We start from the raw sequence: 20,950 nt of genomic DNA, 5'->3' as shown, positions 1-20,950 counted from the left end.
GAGGGCACTGGGGCAGCCTCTAACAGAGGGCACTGGGGCAGCCTCTAACAGAGGGCACTGGGGCAGCCTCTAACAGAGGGCACTGGGGCAGCCTCTAACAGAGGGCACTGGGGCAGCCTCTAACAGAGGGCACTGCGGCAGCCTCTAACAGAGGGCACTGCGGCAGCATCTACAAGTGGATGTGTGACAGTATCTGAAGAGGACACTGGCATTATCTAGGGGTGTGTTGCATTATCTACAGAGGGCACTGTGGCCTTATCTACAGAGGGCACTGTGGCCTTATCTACAGAGGGCACTGTGGCCTTATCTACAGAGGGCACTGTGGCCTTATCTACAGAGGGCACTGTGGCCTTATCTACAGAGGGCACTGTGGCCTTATCTACAGAGGGCACTGTGGCCTTATCTACAGAGGGCACTGTGGCCTTATCTACAGAGGGCACTGTGGCCTTATCTACAGAGGGCACTGTGGCCTTATCTACAGAGGGCACTGTGGCCTTATCTAGGGGTGTGTTGCATTATCCAGAGAGGGCACTGCGGCAGCATCCACAGAGGGCACTGCGGCACTATCTAAAAAGGGGCTGCCCAATCTTGACGTGTGCTAACTGAGCCGCCGGACTGCATTTAGCGACACTTAAACTGGAAAGCTGGATTGTTGAAATAAGCACGTGGAGAAATAGCTCACATTTTAAACCTAGCGCTATTATTATAGTAATGTAGTATTATTGTTATTATTCTAGTAATATAGTGTTATAGTAGTTCAAATAACTAATTGATTAACAATAATTTTGTATTGTATCAAATTTGAAAGTAATGCGGCCCGTCAACTTCCCATTTTTTCTATATGCGGCCCACTTACCCGGCCGAGTTTGAGACCCCTGATTTACAAGCTACAACCATGATGGTCATACATTTTCTTGCAGCCCAGACAGAATCGGATCAATAGACCAAATACATTTACCAGTCTAGATTGATATTCTTTTGATTGGTTGGAAATAGTTCAGAAAGCCAGGAATGGTGTCCGGCACGTAACGTCAAGCTTTTTTAGAAGAATCCTCCCAAAAATATGGCCATTCAGTTATACAAAGGGGCCTTTTCAGACAATTATGACAGATGAGAAAAAATACATTTTTATGCAAATTAAACATTGGCCAAACTCCGCTGACATCCCCATATACATAACATTGGCAAAAAGTCTAACGCGACCTACCACCTTCTGTCGTGTCGGCTAAATTAGATGAAAAAAACAATTTTTTTTTCTGCTTCGTATCGAATACTATTCCCACCAGGCTGAAGGCATAGCCCCAATTGCATGCAGTTTCATACTGCACCCATTTTAAAAACAAATTGGTTACGCATTTCAGTACAGTATTAAGATATGCCAAAGAATACCCCTGAACATATACAAAAAGGACACATTTGCCGTGCATCAATCCCATTATAGGCTATAGACACATTTGGTGTATAAAGTAAACTTACACCATAGATGTGTGAATACGGACTAGAAACCGCTTATATGCATTAGGGAAAGTTAGTCACATGTGGCCACAGTATTACAGGCAGTCACGGACAGTGAGAGTTCTCCAAGCAACTCCCAATATCTCTGAATCCTTGACCCCAGTGGGAGGGGATACTAAAGGGGTTTGTTCGTCAGACATTTATGGCATATACATAGGATATGCCATAAATGTCAGATAGTTGTGGGTCCCAGCTCTGGGACCTGCGCCTATCTCTAGAACAGGGCCCCCTAAACCCCGTTCTACCTTTCTCGTTTTACCGCTGTCAATTGTCATTTCTAACCACGTAATCACAAAAGCGTAACTCGGTGACCTCAGCGAGCCTTTAAGGTTAACTTCGATCTTAGGCTCCATTCACACGACCGTAAAAAATCTCCGTAACTGTGGACCGTAATACGGTCAGCAATTACGGACCCATTCCGTTCTTTTGGCCGCGGACACCTTTCCGTATCGCTACGGATAGGTGTCCGTGCCGTAGAACCGAACTGTGATTATGGGCACGGCCGTGTGCATGAGGCCTAACTGAATTTTCATGTTTTGGATAGAGTTCCCTTTTTTATTCTCCCTCTAGATACTCTTTATGCATGTCGTTTTGTCAGTCTCGGTTTTGTGGCTGTAATCGGCATGTAAATCTGCCTTACTATAAATAAACTCCTGAGCAGGAGTAGCAACTGGAATGTAGAGAACTCCATGCCTGATGCCTGACCCCCATGTGTCCCAGTTACCGCCTGAACAGCTTCACTGGCGCTCTCTAATGCAGTGGTTTTGTGGGGGGTTTTCTGGTGTTTTTTTACACTATAGTATCTTACAGCAGCAGCCAGATGTTCAGTGCCCATGAATGGCATACAACATTTAGGAGTTCCCATTGGTTTAATTGGATGTGCACTGTTTAGCCAAGCAGCCTGGTCTAATGTGACTTTTTAATAGAAGGGAAAAAAATGGTATTCACTGGACTAAACACACTTTCTTACCTTGCATTGTATTTGAAGGGGTTTTCCCATCTCATAAAGGCCTATCAATCGTGAATGATGGGGCCTCAGCACTGGTTTCCCCTTAACTGTATTTTCATGTACAGCGGCACTCCCCATTCACTTAGAGAACCTTTCACCTGCCCATAGGTGTGCAGCATGTAATGGGCAGGGCTTCGCAAACGCTGTCTCACTTTACATTTTTTTCCTATCTTCCTCCGTTATTTACATATCGGTGCCGTTCTATTTGGCGCCCGTTATGTAAATAAGCCCCTGAACTGTCAATGGGTCGTTTCTCCACCACAGACTGGTGGTTCTGTAGAGAGCGCTCTGTGTTCTCGCGGGAGGGAACACAGCGCAAGCCGCTCTGACACTGTCCAATCGGCTACGGACGAAGAGTTCACGCCCCCTTGCCAGTCAGATAGAAACGCCCCATTGACAGTTCAGGAGCTTATTTACACATCGGGCGCCAAATATAACGGCACTGCTATGTAAATAACGGAGGAAGATAGGAAAAAAACAAAGTGAGACAGCGTTTGTGAAGCCCTGACTATTACATGCTGCACACCTATGGGCAGGTGAAAGGTTCTCTTTAAATGTGAGGTGGCCGGGCCGTGCTGCAGTTCCCTGCACAGCGGGTAATCGGGAGCGCCGCTGTTCAGGGAGAATTTAAATTTTAGTACATAATTGTATGATTACCATCCAGACACTCCTGAACCGCATCTAGAAACTCCTAATACATGTTTCTGTTCAATCTGCTTGCAGCTGAGCGTGCTCTGGACACCATGAACTTTGATGTGATCAAAGGGAAACCTATTCGGATTATGTGGTCCCAGCGGGACCCATCTCTTAGGAAATCTGGAGTGGGCAATGTTTTCATAAAGAATCTCGACAAATCAATTGACAACAAAGCACTTTATGACACTTTTTCTGCGTTTGGCAACATTCTTTCCTGTAAGGTAAGTTTAGCACCCTCTTGTAGAACTTCCAGTTGTTTTTTGTTTGTTTTTTTGCAGCCCAATCTAATTCTTTGCCGGGCGTCTCCTACAGGTGGTGTGTGATGAGAATGGCTCCAAGGGATACGCTTTTGTACATTTTGAGACACAAGATGCTGCGGATAGAGCCATAGAGAAGATGAATGGCATGCTGCTCAACGACCGCAAAGTGTGAGGATTTGTGTGAAAGAATAACTGTATGGTACTGAGAATTTGATAGGAAATTAATACTAGAAGCTAAAATAAGGATATAGTATATATTTTACACTGTCAATCCTGCATAATTTGCTCTGGAAGTGCCTATGTTAGAATAGGCGCTTCTGCATTTACACAATAGAATTCTTATTATTGAACACTTGTTACACAGCTTCTGCCTCTGTGCAATGACAGAATTGGAATGGGATGTGTATAAGATGTATCGAGCCCTTTACCTATTCCAGCCTCTGTAGCACAATTTGCTAATAGTATAGCATGCCTGGGGTTATCCAGGTTCTAGAATATAAAAGCTAAAATCGCTCCTAACGTGGTAAAAATAGTTTGTTTTTCTAAATAAAAAGCACTGCTGTCACCTACATTATAGCGCCGATCTCCTTATGTAGGAAATAGGGCACTTATAATGTGGTGACAGAGCCTCTTTAATCTCAACTGAGTGGAACATATTGAGTAGGACATGGTGGTCTACGGTGTCAAACGCTGCAGAGAGATCTAGAAGAATCATTAGAGAGTAGTTGCTGTTAGATTTAGCAGTCAGATCATTTGAGACTTTATTAAGGGCAGTTTGTCTAGAGTGCAGAAACCAGATTGTAAGGTGTCGAGAACAGAGTTGGCAGATGGGGGATTAGGCGAGAGTAGACCAAGCGTTCCAGAAGTTTAGAAATGGAGATTAGAGACAGGTCAAGAAATGTTTTTTTTTTCCAGTAATGTGGTTATAACGGCATGTTTAAAAGAGGGAAAGATACCAGAAAAAAAGAGGTTAAATATTTGTTAGGTGACTAGTGGCAGCCGGGGAGAGAGACTGGTCAAAGTGCGAGAGAATAGGATCACTAATGCAGGTAGTAGGACGAGAAGAGGAGCAGCAGCCTAGAGACTTCTGTTCTGGGTCAAATGCTAAAAGGGAAGAGCATGTTGGATTGAAGGGGATCGATGCTACTAGGGGACTGGGAGATAATTTCATGCCAGATGTTGTCAATTTTAACTGTATTATAGTATTAGATAGTGTGGAGATGAGGTGAAATAGGCTTGTTTGGCACAGCGAGGGGCAGAGTTGAAAGTTTTGAGCATGAATTTGTAATGAATGAAATTTGCTGACGTATGTGATCATTTTTCCTCTGACGTTTGGCACACCTGGAGCACCACAGAAGAAATAGAGATTGAGGCAAGTGCCAAGGTTGTCGCAGTCTGTCAGAAGGTTCAGAAGTGTAGAGGGCTGATTCATCCAGAGCCCTTTTGAGAGTTTCATTGCAATGTTTGGCAGCCAGATGGGGAGTGGGAAGAGATAGGGGACTGTCTGAGTTGCTCAATCTTGATGGCGTGTCTATTTCTGTATGAGTGATAGGTAGGCATGCCTTTAGGAGGCAGAGAATTTTTGATAGTAAAGGTGAGACGGTTGTGGTAAGAGAGCGGGAGAGCAAAGTTAATAAATAAAGACTGAGCAGAGCCGGAAGAAGACCCTATCAAGTAAATTCTCCATGTTTACTAGAATTAGCCAGGTAGAGCGGTGAACCCGGGGGGTGGTAGGCAACTGCCACTCTAAGAGAAAATGCTCGGAAGTGTCTGAGGGTGTGGACCTCAAAGAAGGGGAATGTGAGTGAGGGTACTGGGGGAATGACCTGGAAAGGATGTCTACTCCTCCACCATGCCTGTTCTCAGGTCTAGGGGCATGAGAGAAGTGTAGACCACCATAAGATAGAGCAGCAGGGGAAGCAGTGTCAGACAGGTGTAGCCATGTTTTTGTAAGAGCCAGGAGGTTGAGAAAGTAATAGATCATTAAAAAAATAAAATTTGCTGCACATGGGCCGAGAGTTCCAGAGTGCACAGTTAACGGGAATGTGTCGCTAGAATTTTTTTTTTTTTTTTTTCGTTAAACAATCATTATTTGAGTGATTACACATTGCTTTAATTTTTTCACAAGTGAGGAAATATTATAAATTAGATTCTAATTTATAACATTTCTATGTGCTGGTCACTAGAGGGAGCAGTTCCCAAAATTGCAGCATGGTCAATGTGGTAAAGCAACCTCATTTACACTCGCTCTAGTGTCCTCACACAACCCCCCCTCCCTTATCCTGGCTAGTGCCAGGAGAAGTTGGGGGTTGAATCTTCAAACCTCCTACACTGTGTGCCGCCATTTTCTGAGCGAATGCACAGTGTATTAGGATTAGATACAGTGGTAATCAGACAGTATAAGGGTATGTGCACACGGTGAGAGGCTTTTACGGCTGAAATGACAGACTGTTTTCAGGAGAAAACAGCTGCCTCGTTTCAGACGTAAATGCTCCTCCTCGCATTTTGCGAGGCTTCTCTGACAGCCGTAAATTTTGAGCTGTGCTTCATTGAGTTCAATGAAGAACGGCTCAAATTACGTCTGAAAGAAGTGTCCTGCATATAATGTATATAAGTGTCCTGCACTTCTTTTGACGAGGCTGTATTTTTACGCGTCGTCGTTTGACAGCTGTCAAACGACGACGCGTAAATGACAGGTCGTCTGAATAGTACGTCGGCAAACCCATTCAAATGAATGGGCAGAGGTTTGCCGACATATTGTAGCCCTATTTTCAGACGTAAAACGAGGCATAATACGCCTCGTTTACGTCTGAAAATAGGTCGTGTGAACCCAGCCATACACGAACATAATACACACATCACATACACGAACATAAATTACCTGCTCCTGCCGCCTCCACTCTTATTCCTTCGCTTCCTTGAACATATGGCCGGAAGTCGTCATCTTACTGTCCGGCCACGGCTTCCAGTCCACAGGAAAATGGCGCCGGATTTCGCTCAGCTAACGAGCTTTGTTTTGGGCTGTGTGGGAGCAGCGCATGCGCCGTTCCCACACAGACTGCATACGCTGCAGTGAATAGAACGGCTCCCGTTCGCATTCTCTATGGGGTTGTATGTGCCCTATTCCATATCTGTATGTGTCGTTAATCGACACATAGAGATGGAAAAAAAATGGATTCCCCCAAATAGAAGTAAAAATTAAAAAAAAGTAGAGCACACGAACACGAATAAATACATTTTAATTTTTTTATCATACTAAAAGCAATATGATAAAAAAAAAATCATGACACCTTCCCTTTAAGAGACCGAAGACATACAACAAATGTTAGTAAGATATGCAGGGTTTCTAAGAGGTTGAACTCGGCAGTAGAAGAGGGAGGACCAGGGTGAGGAGAGATGTCCCCTGCAGCAAATATCAGGAGAATGGACACATCAGATGGTTCAGTGATTTATGAAAGTGACAATTGTGTTGCACAGTGGCACTAGATGGTTAAGGTGATTGAGGAAAGTGAATAGTGCATGTGAGCTGAAGATGAGGGGGACTGAAGTGTACTGAATCCACCAAAGGCATAAATGGGTGGTAGGATTGACATCAAACAATAGCTATCATGAAGACTGAGGCAGTGAACACGGTGAGGATTCTTTGAGGAAAACTGACAAAAAATTAACTATGATAATTGTAATGTATCCAAGTTGTACTACACTTCTATAGGGGAAAATGTAGCTGTCTGCAGCTTCCCTTCGTGACATCACCCAATCGTTTGGGGTTCCAGCAGCCAATAACTCATTAAAATAAACCATTTTAAGCAATCCTAATGCAACCTAAATATTTCTTATCTTTGATATGTAGGTTTGTTGGTCGTTTTAAATGCCGGAGGGAGAGGGAAGCAGAGCTTGGAGCTAAAGCCAAGGAATTCACAAATGTTTATATAAAGAACTTTGGGGAAGATATGGATGATGAACGACTGAAGGAGACCTTCAGCAAATACGGTAACGTCATAAAATCCTGATCCCACCAAGTGAACACTCGCTTCTGGTTTAGTGTGTGCTGTGGATAACTTCGTGAGCTCCTTGGCTCTGCCCATGCATGTGGGCTACTGGTTTCCCGCGTATTCTGTGGTTAATCTAATGAGATCTGACTCTGCTCCCGCATGTGGGCGCCTGGTGTCAAGCGTTTGCCGTGCCCCTGCATGCTGTGACCCTGTGACCTCTGTGGTTAACTGGTGTCTCTTGGCTGCAGGGAAGACTCTGAGCGTTAAGGTGATGACTGACCCCAGTGGCAAGTCCAAAGGGTTTGGCTTTGTCAGCTTTGAAAAACATGAAGATGCAAATCAGGTAAGAGCTCCCCTGGAGGACCAGGCAGACAAAGAATGTCTGCAGGGGAGAGCCAGGTACTCGGGAGCTCTGCAGAACGTTACTGTTCAAATGTGGGGAAAATCAAATTATAATATTCTCTAACAGTGTTATTTTTAATAGGCCGTGGATGACATGAACGGAAGGGATGTCAATGGAAAAGTGATGTTTGTAGGCAGAGCACAGAAAAAGGTTGAGCGTCAGGCAGAGCTGAAAAGGCGGTTTGAACAGTTAAAGCAAGAAAGAATTAGCCGCTATCAGGTATGTATGTCATTTATTGTAAATGCAATTTCAATTAAGTTATGCCTAAAGTGAATCTGTCACTATTATATGCTTCCCTTAAAGAGGCTCTGTCACCAGTTTAACCCCTTCCCGACATTTGACGTATCCATATGCCAAAGTCGGGTAGGAGAAGTATGGAACCCGCTCCATATGATGCCGGTGTCTGCTGTATGTTACAGCCGACACTTCACAGTAACGATCGGCATCACGCTCGAGCGCGATCCCGCTCGTTTAACTTGTTAAATGCTGTGGTCAATACCGACCGCAGCATTTAAATCATTAGGAAGAGGTGGGGCGACCCCCTCTTAACAGCTCATTGCTGGGGGGGGGGGGGTGATGGCTGCCTGGGGGCCTAATGAAGGCCCCCAGGTCCGCCATCTTTGTGCTCCTATTATGCCCTTCCTCCGGCAGGTCTTAATAGCCTGTCAAAATCACGATATACTGCAGTACATTAGTATTGTAGTATATCGTGCAAGCGATCTAACGATCGCTGGTTGAAGTCCCCTAGGGGGACTAATAAAAAAGGTAAAAATTTGTCAAAGTTGTATTATATGTAAAAAAGAAAAATTAAAAATGTTCCCCCTAGAGCATACTATAAAAAATAAATAAACATAATTGGTATTGCCGCGTCCGTAAAAGTCTGAACTACTACAATATATCATTATTTAACCCGCACTGTTAACGCCGTAAAAAAATAAAATTGTAAATGCCAGAATCTTGTTGTATGTACCCCAAAATGGTATTAAAAACTACAGCTAGTCCCGCAAAAAATAAGCCCTCATACCACTTAATCGATGGAAGAATAAAAAAAGTTATGGCTCTCGGAATTTGGCGACCCAAAATAAATTTTATTTTTTACGCTTAGGTTTTTACCTATAAAAGTAGTAAAATATAGGAAAAACTATGTATTTGCCATTACCGTAATCGTATTGACCCACAGAATAAAGCTAACATGTTGTTTTAATTGCACAGTGAATTCCGTAAAAACGGCGCACAAAAAAACTGGAGGAATCGCTGTTTTGTTTTTAAATTCTACCCCACAAATAATTTTTTTCCCCATTTCCTAGTACATTATATGGCACAATAAATGGTGCTACGAAAAACGACAACTCGTCCCGCAAAAATCAAGCCCTCATAGTACTATATCGACGGAAAAATGTAAAAGTTATGGCTTTTGGAAGGTGGGGAGGAAAAAACGAAAATTTCAATCTGAAAGTTGTTTACGACGTGAAAGGGGTTAATACTTCTCTCTCCTACCTAATCTAATAAACACTTTGCTGTAGATAACTAATGTTTGTTGTTTTTTTTTGCTTTTTTTAACCCCTTCCCGCTGCAGCCCTTTTTCAGTTTTTCATTTCGTTTTTTCCTCCCCACATTCCAGAAGCCATAACGCCTTTATTTTTCTGTCGATATAGTACTATGAGGGCTTGATTTTTGCGGGACGAGTTGTAGTTTTTCGTAGCACCATTTATTTTGCCGTATAATGTACTAGGAAACGGGGGAAAAAATTATTTGTGGGGTAGAAAATGAAAAAAACATGGATTCCTCCATGTTTTTTTCGCGCTGTTTTTACGGAATTCACTGAGCCATTAGAACCACATGTTAACTTTATTCTGTGGGTCAATGCGATTACGGCGATACCAAATATATATAGTTTTTTCTAATGTTTACTACTTTTACAAGTAAAAACCTAAGTGTAAAAAAGAAAATTTATTTTGCGTCACCAAATTGAGAGCCACAACTTTTTTATTTTTCCGTCGATTAAGTGGTATGAGGGCTTATTTTTTGCGGCATAAGCTGGAGTTTTTAATAATACCATTTTGGTGTAAATGTGTTAAAGGGAATGTGTTGTTAGCAAAAAATGTTTTTTGTTTTTTTTAGTTAAACAATTAGTGTATAGGTGATTAAACATTGTTCTAATTTTTTTTATTTTTTTCACGAGTCAGGAAATATTATAAATTGGATTCTAATTTATAATATTTCCCATTGCTGGTCACTAGATGGAGCAATTCCCAAAATTGCAGCATTGCATGTGGTAAAGCAACCACATTGCTTTTATGCTGCAAAATTGGGAAAAAATCCCTCGCTCTAGTGAGCTCTCAGAATCCCCCCCTCCTTTATCCTGGCTAGTGCCGGGAGAAACGAGGGGTTTGAACAGTCTAACCTCCTACACTGTGTGTCACCATTTTTTGAGCTATCACACAGTGTAGTAGGTTAACATACACTAGTAAACACACAGTAAAACACGAACATACATAGAAATCACTTACCTCCTCCGTTCCGTCCGCTCCGTCTGCTGCCGCTGCTCCATGTGCACAAGTCCGGAAGCCGCGACCGGAAGTAGTAATCTTACTGTCCGGCCGCGACTTCCGGTCCACAGGAAATTGGCGCCGGACGGCGCGCATTTCAAATTGGTCTGTGTGGGAGCGGCGCATGCGCCGTTCCCACACAGACGGAGTACACCATAGTGGATGGAACGGGCCCCGTTCGCAGTCCCTATGGGACTGGAGCTGCCGTATTCCATGTCTGTATGTGTCGTTAATCGACACATACAGAAATGGAAAAAAAAATGGCAGCCCCCCATAGGGAAGAAAAAGTGTAAAAATAAAAAAAAGTAACACACAAACACACAAATAAATACAAACGTTTTTAATAAAACACTAACATCAAACTGATATAAAAAAAACATTTTTGGGTGACACTGTTCCTTTAAGCCGTGCCGGAGGCAAGGCTTAATAGGTGTACAAAGATGGCGGACCTGGGGGCGTTCATCAAGCTGCTTGGGGCAGCCATAGCAACCATCGCCCCCCCGCGATTGCGTTGCGGGGGGTGCAATGAGCTGTTAGAGGGGGTCGCCCCCCACTTTCTGATTTAAATGCTGCGGTCAGTATTGACCGCGGCATTTAACGAGTTAAACTAGCGGGATCGCGCTCGAGCACGATGCCGATAGTTACTCTGAAGTGTCGGCTGTAACATACCGGAAGTAGTAATCTTACTGTCCGGCCGCGACTTCCGGTCCACAGGAAAATGGCGCCGGACGGCGCGCATTTCAAATTGGACTGTGTGGGAGCGGCGCATGCGCCGTTCCCACACAGACGGGGTACATTGAAGTGGATGGACCGGGCCCCGTTCGCAGTCCCTATTGGACTGGAGCTGCCGTATTCCATGTCTGTATGTGTCGTTAATCGACACATACAGAAATGGAAAAAAAAATGGCAGCCCCCATAGGGAAGAAAAAGTGTAAAAATAAGAAAAAGTAACACACAAACACACAAATTAATCCAAACGTTTTTAACAAAGCACTAACATCTTTAACATATTAAAAAAAAAATTGTGATGACACTGTTCCTTTAACGCCGAAGGACGGATATATCTGTCCTCAGCAGCTGCTAGTTCGCGCAGGAGGACGGATATATCCGTCCTGTGATCGCGCGGGTACTGACAGCGTACCCACACGATCAGCGGCAGGAGCACGGCTGTTATACACAGCCTGGCTCCTGCTGCAACTGCCGGAATCGAAGCGCGCTCCGATTCCGGCAGTTTAACCCATTAAATGCCGCTGTCAATAGTGACAGCGGCATTTAATGTGTTTGACAGAGGGAGGGAGCTCCCTCTGTCACCCGATCGGCGCCCCCGCAAACAAATCGCGGGTCGCCGTCGGGTTTCCATGGCAGCGGGGGTCTAACAAAGACCCCCAGGTCTGTCTTCAGCATCTGCCTGTTAGGCGATGCCGGAGGCATGACCTAACAGATTGCCTGTCAGTTTTACACTGACAGGCAATAATGTTTTGGTATACTAAGTATACCAAAGCATTATATATGCGATCAACAGATCGCATAGTGAAGTGTCCTGATGGGACTTAAAAAAAAAATGACAATCAGTTAAATAAAGTTTGTGAAAAAAAATAAAAATAAAAAATTAGTCAAAGTCAAATAAAACTACTTTTTTGGCCCAAAAAGTGGTTTTATTTAGTAAAACTGTCAAAACAAATGACACATACACATATATGGTATCCCCGCGATCGTAACAACTTGACCAATAAAATGAACACATTAATTAAACCGCCGGATGAACGGCGTCCAAAGAAAACGCAAAAAACAACGGCAAAATTCTCCTTTCTCCCATTCCCCCCATAAAAAATAAAATAAAAGTTAATCTATAAGTCCTATGTACCCCAAAATAGTACTAATGAAAACGACACATTGTCCCGCAAAAATCAAAACCACGTACGACCACATCGACGAAAAAATAAAAACGTTACGTCTCTTGGAATGCGGCGATGCAAAAACAAGTAATTTTTTTCTAAAAGGGTTTTTATTGTGCAAACGTAGGAAAAACATATAAAACCTTTACATATTTGGTATCCCCGTAATCGTGCCGACCCATAGAATAAAGTTAACATGTTATTTACGCTGCACAGTAAACGGCGTAAATTTATAACGTGAAAATTAATGCTGGAATAGCTGCTTATTTTCAATTCTCTCCTAAAATAAAGTTAATAAAAGTTAATCAATATATTGTAAGCATCTAAAAATGGTACAATTAAAAAATACAACTCGTCCCGCAAAAAACAAGCCCTTATACGGCTTTGTCGACGGAATAAAAAAAAAGTTACGACTCTTGGAATGCGACCGTGAAAAAACAAAAAATAATCCTTGGTCATTAACGTGCAAAATGGCCCGGTCATTAAGGGGTTAATGCAAATTTTTTTCTAAATGCCCAACTGGGCGTTTTGTTTTCTTTTTGTTTCACCAAGGGGGCGTTGTAAAGAAGTGTATGACGCTGACCAATCTGCGTCATACACTTCTCTTCATTCATGTTCAGCTTTACTTACAGCATTAGGCCTAATTCACATGGGCGTGTCAATTTTGCACGCGCTAACAGTCCGTGGGGCATCTGTATATGCTGCGTGGCTGCGTGATTTTCATGCAGCCGACATCATTATGACAATCCCTTTTTATGTGACGACACGGTAAAGGAGGAGATTTTTTGTTTCCCTTCTCTTCTTTACCAGCTGTAGCGCGAATCACGCTCATCACCCGGAAGTGCTTCAGTGTGCCGACTTCAATGGGTGCGTGCTGCGCGAAACACGGGCAAGTATAGGACATGTCGTGAGTTTTATGCAGCGCACATACGCTGGGGGAAAATCACTGACAGTCTGAACGGCCCCATTCACTAACATAGGTCCGTGCGACGCGCATGAATATCACGCGTGTATCACGGACGTATAACACGTTCGTGTGAATAAGGCCTTAAAAGATTATCATCAGCAGCAGTCCTGGCACGGCTGGAGGCGGTCTGGTCATTCTCCCGTCTCATCACACTACTGTCGCTCCGTGCTGTGACTAAAGCTGGACATGAATGAAGAGAAGTATATGACGCTGATTGGTCAGCGTCATACACTTGTCTTTACAACGCCCACTTAGTGAAACGAGAAAAAAAACACCCTGCTGGGCATTTCAAAAAAATTTGCATAAAAATGAACAGAACTTTGTCAATAATAAACTTTTTTTTAAAAAAACACAACACAGTAGTTATCTACATCAAGGCGTTTATTAGATTAGGTAGGAGAAGCATTAAACTGGTGACAGAGCCTCTAAGTCCAGGTTCAAGGGGCTACTGTGAAAAACTGCCCAAAATTTGTCTAATAACCCCACAGGATAGAATAGAGGAGCCTGGTATATTCATGAGGAGAGCGCTGCTCTGCCTTCCCTCCACCCTCCTCTCTGTTTAGTCCGCTTTAAAGGGGTTTGTTTCACCTCAGACAACACTCTTCAATACAGGAGCCGCAACAGCGTGGGTCCGGCTCAACACCCTGCTAAAAATGCGGCCAGCCAGACGTTTAGAAATGCAGACATTTAGATGAATGGACAGCTCGCGTTTGCCAGAGCTGCTTTTATTTACGCAGCAGAATTTTCACGCCGTTTCAGAATCTGCGGGAAAAAAACGCTTGTAACAAGTCTTCAATGGCAAACTGCCCCATTGTTTTACGGGGCAAGATTTTCAGAAGGCAGAATTCAAGTACCTTGCTGAAAAAAACAACAAAACATGTCAGTATTTACAATGTATTCCGCCGCGAAAACAGTGGCTGGTAACCACAGGTAGATTAGCCCATTGAATGCAAACCCATCTCTGACAAGGTTCCTCGGCTAGTTTCAGGTGATTTTTATTTTTAGTTTTTTTTTTCCCCCCCCCCATGAAAAATCTGCCATGTGGTTCAGTTTTATACAGTGCTGGCCAAAAGTTTTGAGACACAAATGTTGGTTTTCACAAAGTTTGCTGCTTCAGTGTTTTTAGATCTTTTAGTCAGATGTTTCTATGGTATATTGAAGTAAAATTATAAGCATTTTATACATTTTGAAACTTTTGACAAATAAATCAAGTTTATGCAAAGACTCAATATTTACAGTGTTGACCCCTCTTTTCCAAGGGCCAGTTCACACAGAGTTTTTTGACGCATAAACCGCGTCGGAAAGTGCACCAAAAAACGGCCCAAAATGCCTCACACTGATTTCAGTGGGAGGCGGTGACGGTTTTTTACCGCGAGCAGAAAAACCTTCTTGCGGGAAAAAAGCGACATGCCCTATCTTTGGGCGTTTACGTCTCTGACCTCCCATTGACATAAACGGGTGGCAGAGAAAGCGTATTTTGCAGTGTTTTTTGCCTGCGGCGCTCAATGAACGCGGCAAACGGCGTGCAGGCAGATAAAAATCTGCCTCAAAATTCCAGACGGAATTTTGAGGCAGAATTTTCTGCCTACAAAAAAAACTGTGTGAACATACCCCAAGATTTCTGCAGTTCGCCCTGGCATACTGGATATCCGCTTCTGCGTCAAATCCTGACTGATGGCAACCCATTCTTCCTAATCTTCCTAATGCTTGGAGTTTATCACAATTTCTGTATTATTTGTCCACCTGCTTTTTGGGGATTGAGATCTAAGGAGTTTCCTGGCCGTGGACCCAAAATTTCAATGTTTTGTTCACTGAGCTACAAAGTTAACACTTTTGCCTTGTTACATGGTGCTCCATCGTGCTGGATCGTTGGGAGAAGTTGCTCTTAGAGGATGTTTAGATACCATTCTTTATTCATGGAAGTGTTCTTAGGCAAAATTGTTAGTGAGACCGCTCCCTTGGATGAAAAGCAACCCCACCCATGAATGGTCTCAGGATGCTTTACTGTTGACATGACACAGGACTCATGGCAGCGCTCACCTTTTCTTCTCCGGCATTCATTCTGTCAGATGTCCCAAAGAGTATGGAGGGGGTTTCATCAGAGAAAATAACTTTACCCCAGTCCTCTGCAATCCAATTCCTGTACTTACTACAGAATGTCAGTCTGTCCTTGATGTTTTTGAGAAGTTGCTTCTTTGCTGTCGTCCTTGACACCAGGTTCGCCTCACTGTACGAGCGGACGCCTGCCTGCTGCCAGTCCAGAGCAAGCTCTGCATTGGTGTTGAACCGATCCTGAACCGATCCCACAGCTGAATCCTCTTTAGGAGACGGTCCTGGCACTTGCTGGACTTTCTTGTGCACCCTTATACCTTTACAGCAATTGAACATCTCTCGAAGTTTTGATCTGATAAATGGTTGATTTAAGGGCAATCTTACAAGCAGCAACGTACTTGCCTGTAAAGCCGTTTGATACAAAGCAATGATGACTGCATGTGTTTCCTTGGACGTAACCATGGATAACAGAAGAAGACCATGATTTCAAGCACCTTCCCCCTTTTAAAGGAACCAGTCCGCTCTTAATTCAATCAGCATGACAGTGATATCAGCTGCCTTGTCCTCATTAAACCCTTTCTCCTGAACTAACGAAAAGATCACGGACATTTGGCAGGGCTGAAATGCAGTGGAAATGGGGTGGTGTGGTTAAGTTAATTTTCATGGCAAGGAATGACTTTGCAATTCATTGCGATTCATCTGATCCCTCTTCATCACAATTTAGAGTTCATGCAAATTGCCACTATGAAAACTGAAGCAGCAAACTTTGTGAAAACCCAAATTTGTGTCGGTCTCAAAACTTTTGGCCAGTACTGCAGAAGGAGTTGCAGTTGAAAAACACAGATTCAGATCATTTGATAAATATCTATACCTTTTTGGAATATGTTTTGTTTTTGTGTGCAGGGAGTAAACTTGTATATTAAAAACCTGGATGACACTATTGATGATGAAAAGCTGAGGAAAGAGTTTTCTCCATTTGGATCAATAACAAGCACCAAGGTGAGAGAATGTCCTGCTGCAGAAAACCTTACAATGTAATTTAATCTGAGCTTTCCGCAGCATATTTTTACGCTGCAGAAATTGCGCCATGAGCGACTACATCCTTAAGGATCCAGTCAGACCATTGTCACACTGAGCTGTCTTTACTTTTATACTGGATCACGCGGGATGAAAATGCTGCAGATTTACAGTGCGAAAAATCTGCAATGGATGACATTTGAACAAATATTATCCACGTGCTGCTGAACATTTTGAAATTTGCAGCATGCTCATTCTGTTCTGAATGTTCACTGCGGATTTCGCCCTGCTTAAAGAGGCTCTGTCACCACATTATAAGTGCCCTATCTCCTACATAAGGAGATGGGCGCTATAATGTAGGTGACAGCAGTGCTTTTTATAAAAAAAAACTATCTATTTTCACCACGTTATTAGCGATTTTAGCTTTATGCTAATGAGTTTCTCAATGGACAACTGGGCGTGTTAAATTATTGACCAAGTGGGAGTTGTACAGAGGAGTGTATGACGCTGACCAATCAGTGATCAATCAGCGTCATGCACTTCTCTCCATTCATTTAGTCAGCGCATAGTGATCCTTTTTGATCGCTATTTGCTGTCTTATACTAACACATTAACTATACTGAAGTGTTTAGACAGTGAATAAACATTCCACGGGATGTCTATTCACAATCCCGGCACTTCGTTGCTGTTTCTGTGGTAGTTACAGCAGAGCAAGCGTAATCTCGTTGTAACCTGTCATTTACAGCGTAATCTCGCGAGATTACGCTTGCTCTGCTGTAACTACCACAGAAATGTTAACGAAGTGCAGGGATTGTGAATAGACATCCCGTGGAATGTCTATTCACTGTCTAAACACTTCAGTATCGTTAATGTTTTCGTCTAAGACAGCACATAAGGATCTAACAGGATCCCTATGCGCTGACTAAATGAATGGAGAGAAGTGTATGATGCTGATTGGTCAGCGTCATACACTCCTGTACAACGCCCACTTGGTCAATGGTAAAACACGCCCAGTTGTCCATTAGGAAACTCATTAGCATAAAGCTAAAATCGCTAATAAAGTGGTGAAAATAGATCGGTTTTTTTATGTAGGAGACAGGGCACTTATAATGTGGTGACAGAGACTCTTTAATATGGAAAGGGGGAAATCCGCACAACATTTCTGTCTTGTGTGAATCCAGCATTAACATTTTGTTTTCTAGGATGGTACAGAAAAGAATAACTACTAATCTTCAGAATGTAGTTTCTTTTTACATGCTAGTATCATAGTGAACGCTGTGATTCAGTTGGAAATGTTTAAAGAGAACCTATCATGTCCCAAAAAAAAGTACATTTGATACCATGCCTGGATTGCTGCCTTTCCTCTGATTTCAGCACAGTTTATTTGATCTTTCTACTCACCTCCATTCCCATGCAATTCGCCCGTTTGTTTCAACGGCCAATATGATTATTGAGGAATAAGTCTCAACCACACAGTGTCAAGGGGGCATGAACCTAAGCCTCTATCAGGGATCTTTTTTTAACGGGGTTTTCCTAGACTCATATTGATGGCCTATTTTTAGGATAGGCTTTCAATGTCAGATTGGTGGGGTTGTAACTCACAGAACCCCCATCGAAGTAAAGGAATGGTGCGGTTCTAGTTAGCGTCTCGTACCCTTTTAATGTTTACCAGGCACAGCGCTGCACATTTTGTGTGCTTGGGCACCGCTTCTCCTTCAATCAGCTAAGCTGTGGGTGTGCTGAGAGAGAGTTGGACCCCCACCAATCTGATATTGGTGGCCTATCCTAAGGCCATCAATATTGAAGTCCCGGAAAACCCCTTTAAGCTTGTCAGATCTTGATCCATTTGGGTACAGCAATCGCTACCATTAAATATTTTTGGTAATCTCATGGTGATAATGGTTGCCTTTAAACCTAGGCTTATTAGATATTTGATCTGGTTGCTTGCTGGAAAACAAAGGCTTGTTTTTGATAAGTATACGGTCTGAATTTTCATTACCCTTCCCCCACCTCCCCTCATTGCACTGTATTCTCATCCTGTCCCTGCTTTGTTGTGCAGGGAGAGGCAATTCAGTGCTAAATCAACGCAGAGGAAATCCAGATGGAGCATAGTATGCTCTGTGCTCTGTCTCTACACCTCTTCCACATGAAAAGCTTTACATGTTTGGAATGTTGTGGTAAACCTATAGCATTCCACCTTAATGCATAATGTCTCTTCCAGGTAATGCTGGAGGATGGCCGTAGCAAAGGATTTGGATTTGTTTGCTTTTCTTCCCCAGAAGAAGCAACTAAAGCAGTCACTGAGATGAATGGGAGAATTGTAGGGTCTAAACCACTCTATGTAGCATTGGCTCAAAGAAAGGAAGAACGAAAAGCTCATCTTACCAATCAGTATATGCAACGTATAGCAGGAATGAGGGCTCTTCCAGCCAACACCCTCCTCAACCAATTTCAGCCTGCTCCTGGAGGATACTTTGTGCCTGCTGTTCCACAGGTGGGTGCAGTGCAAATGTGAGTTTTAGGCTGTTACTTCACATGTATCTCTTTATAATGTGGGTTGTCCTTTTTCAGACTCAAAACAGACCTACGTACTATGCACCTAATCATATGACTCAAGTACGTCCAGGCCCTCGGTGGCAGCAGGCAGGGCGCCCTCAAGGTACATTATAGCATTGTTCTAAATATTCCCTTATGTTAACCTTTTGTTTTTGTGTACTTACATACTGAATGTTGATTTGTTTATTTTAGGCTTTCAACCCATGCCTAACGCACTGCGCCATAGTGGCCCGCGTCAGTCCCTACGCCATCTACCACCTTCAAATACTCAGGGCACCCGTGGTATCCCCAACATAGCCCAGAGAGTTGGTGAGAAAAACAGCTGTAACACTTGCGCTTTTTCTCAGCTTTAGACCCATGGTAAAAATATTGTACAGGTGCTTTTATTTTAAGAGCCTTCTCACGTGAACACAGGACCGTTCCTTTCCAGTATTTGTCACACATGTACCTGGAAACAGGTGAGAGTATTGTATAGTGCGCATTTGTAAGTGAACCTCTCGCATCCCTTATTTTCCAGTTTATTACCTTTAGCAATTCTGAGATTTTTCATTTTTACAACCTTGTATCTATTTTTTAATTGAATAAACTTTTCCATGTTACATTACTATGAAGTATTTTTGCTCATATGCAATAGCTATAATGTGGTTATGTAGAGGAATATTATGATGCACTATAACCTCATCCTGTCCCTCTACTTAGTGCAGGAGGAAAGGTAAAACGTGCTGAAAGAAATGCAGCGGAAATCCAGACAAAGCATGTTTATACTTGTGTTTTGTCTCTACACCTCTGCCACATTTTTTGTAGATAACCATGTCCATTATTCTGGTGTCCTTAATCTTTATATATAAATATACTTCGTATTTGGAAAAAAAAAAGTCACTGCCAGCTATTCAGTTAACCCCTATCCGCACCAGGACGTAACTGTCCGTCGTTGCGGGAGGTTACTTCCCGCACGAGGACGTACAGTTACTGAGTTAATCCCGGTGCACACTGTCGGCGACAGTGTGCACCGGGAATCGGGAGGTCAGCTGTCGCCAACAGCTGACACTCCCCTCTTGCCGGCCAGCGGTCCTTTGCCGCTGATTTCGGCGCATTAACCCCTTAAATTCGGCGATCGGGTGCAATCGCCGAATTTTAGGGGTTTCTAACATATCGCAGACCCCCGTCCGAAATCGCGGGGTCTGCCGATAGTTAGTATGGCAAACGGAAGCCAAACAATGGCTTCCGGGTCTGCCATGGATGGAAGCCCATCAGGACCAACCTTCGGCTGGTCCTGATAGGCTTCCTGTCAGAGTGACAGAAAGTCACTGTGCCGTTACCGATGCACACTGTCGGCGACAGTGTGCATCGGGAACTTGGAGATCAGCTGACCCCGACAGCTGACACTCTCCAGTGTTGCCGATCAGCGGCTCATCGCCGCTGATTTAGTCAATTAACCCGTTACATGCGGGGCTCGATTGCGATCTCCGCATGTAGCGGGTTTGTAGCGCATCAGCAGCCCCCATGCAATCGTGGGGGCTTCTGATGCTTGTGATGGCACCCGGGGGCCAGACAACGGCCCCCAAGTCTGCCATGTATGTCAGCCTATGAGGATCAGCTTCTGCTGATCCTCGTAGACTAACTGTCAGAGTGACTGTGACGTCACACTGACCGTTGGAATACATTACACTACCTAGGTAATGTAATGTATTCTAGCAGCGATCAGAGCTGCAGGTCAAAAAAATAAAGTGTAAAAAAAAAAAAGTTAATAAACAAAAATATAAAGTGTAAAAAGTAAAAAAAAGTTAATAAAAATGTTTTATAAAAGTGTAAAAATAAAAGGTTTTGTTTTCCTATAATAAGTCATTTATTATAGGGAAAAAATGAAAACGTTAAAAAAAAGTACACATATTTGGTATCGCCGCGTTCGTAACGACCCAATCTATGAAACTATAATGTTAATTTTTCTGCACGGTGAACGCCGCAAACAAAATAAACGGAAAACTGTCAGCGTCGCTATTTTTTGGTCACCACCCCTCCCAAGGTAGAGAATAAAAAGT

At 43.2% G+C, this 20,950-nt stretch overlaps 1 protein-coding gene and 2 non-coding genes across 5 annotated transcripts in view; all 3 read left to right on the top strand.

Annotated features, from left to right (window-relative positions):
* PABPC4 (poly(A) binding protein cytoplasmic 4) overlaps positions 1-20,950 on the top strand; it is a 37,615-nt gene that overhangs the window by 9,281 nt on the left and 7,384 nt on the right. Inside the window, exons 2-10 of one of the 3 annotated variants that reach the window (XM_075853049.1) lie at positions 3,248-3,441; positions 3,533-3,648; positions 7,331-7,470; positions 7,721-7,815; positions 7,957-8,094; positions 16,242-16,337; positions 18,577-18,849; positions 18,927-19,014; positions 19,104-19,220. In XM_075853049.1, the coding sequence (XP_075709164.1) occupies positions 3,248-3,441; positions 3,533-3,648; positions 7,331-7,470; positions 7,721-7,815; positions 7,957-8,094; positions 16,242-16,337; positions 18,577-18,849; positions 18,927-19,014; positions 19,104-19,220 (1,257 nt within the window). Of the gene's footprint in view, positions 1-3,247; positions 3,442-3,532; positions 3,649-7,330; positions 7,471-7,720; positions 7,816-7,956; positions 8,095-16,241; positions 16,338-18,576; positions 18,850-18,926; positions 19,015-19,103; positions 19,221-20,950 lie in introns of those variants that run through there. The other 2 variants (XM_075853050.1, XM_075853052.1) reach the window with 2 other exon arrangements.
* LOC142747833 (small nucleolar RNA SNORA55) lies at positions 18,377-18,505 on the top strand. Its single transcript, XR_012882068.1, has one exon. It is a non-coding gene; the product is annotated as a small nucleolar RNA SNORA55 (small nucleolar RNA).
* On the top strand, positions 19,579-19,708 carry LOC142747832 (small nucleolar RNA SNORA55). Its single transcript, XR_012882067.1, has one exon. It is a non-coding gene; the product is annotated as a small nucleolar RNA SNORA55 (small nucleolar RNA).

This window comes from Rhinoderma darwinii, chromosome 2 (assembly GCF_050947455.1).
Source record: "Rhinoderma darwinii isolate aRhiDar2 chromosome 2, aRhiDar2.hap1, whole genome shotgun sequence".
Taxonomy (NCBI): domain Eukaryota; kingdom Metazoa; phylum Chordata; class Amphibia; order Anura; family Rhinodermatidae; genus Rhinoderma; species Rhinoderma darwinii.
This window is presented reverse-complemented; position numbering and strand designations above follow the sequence as displayed.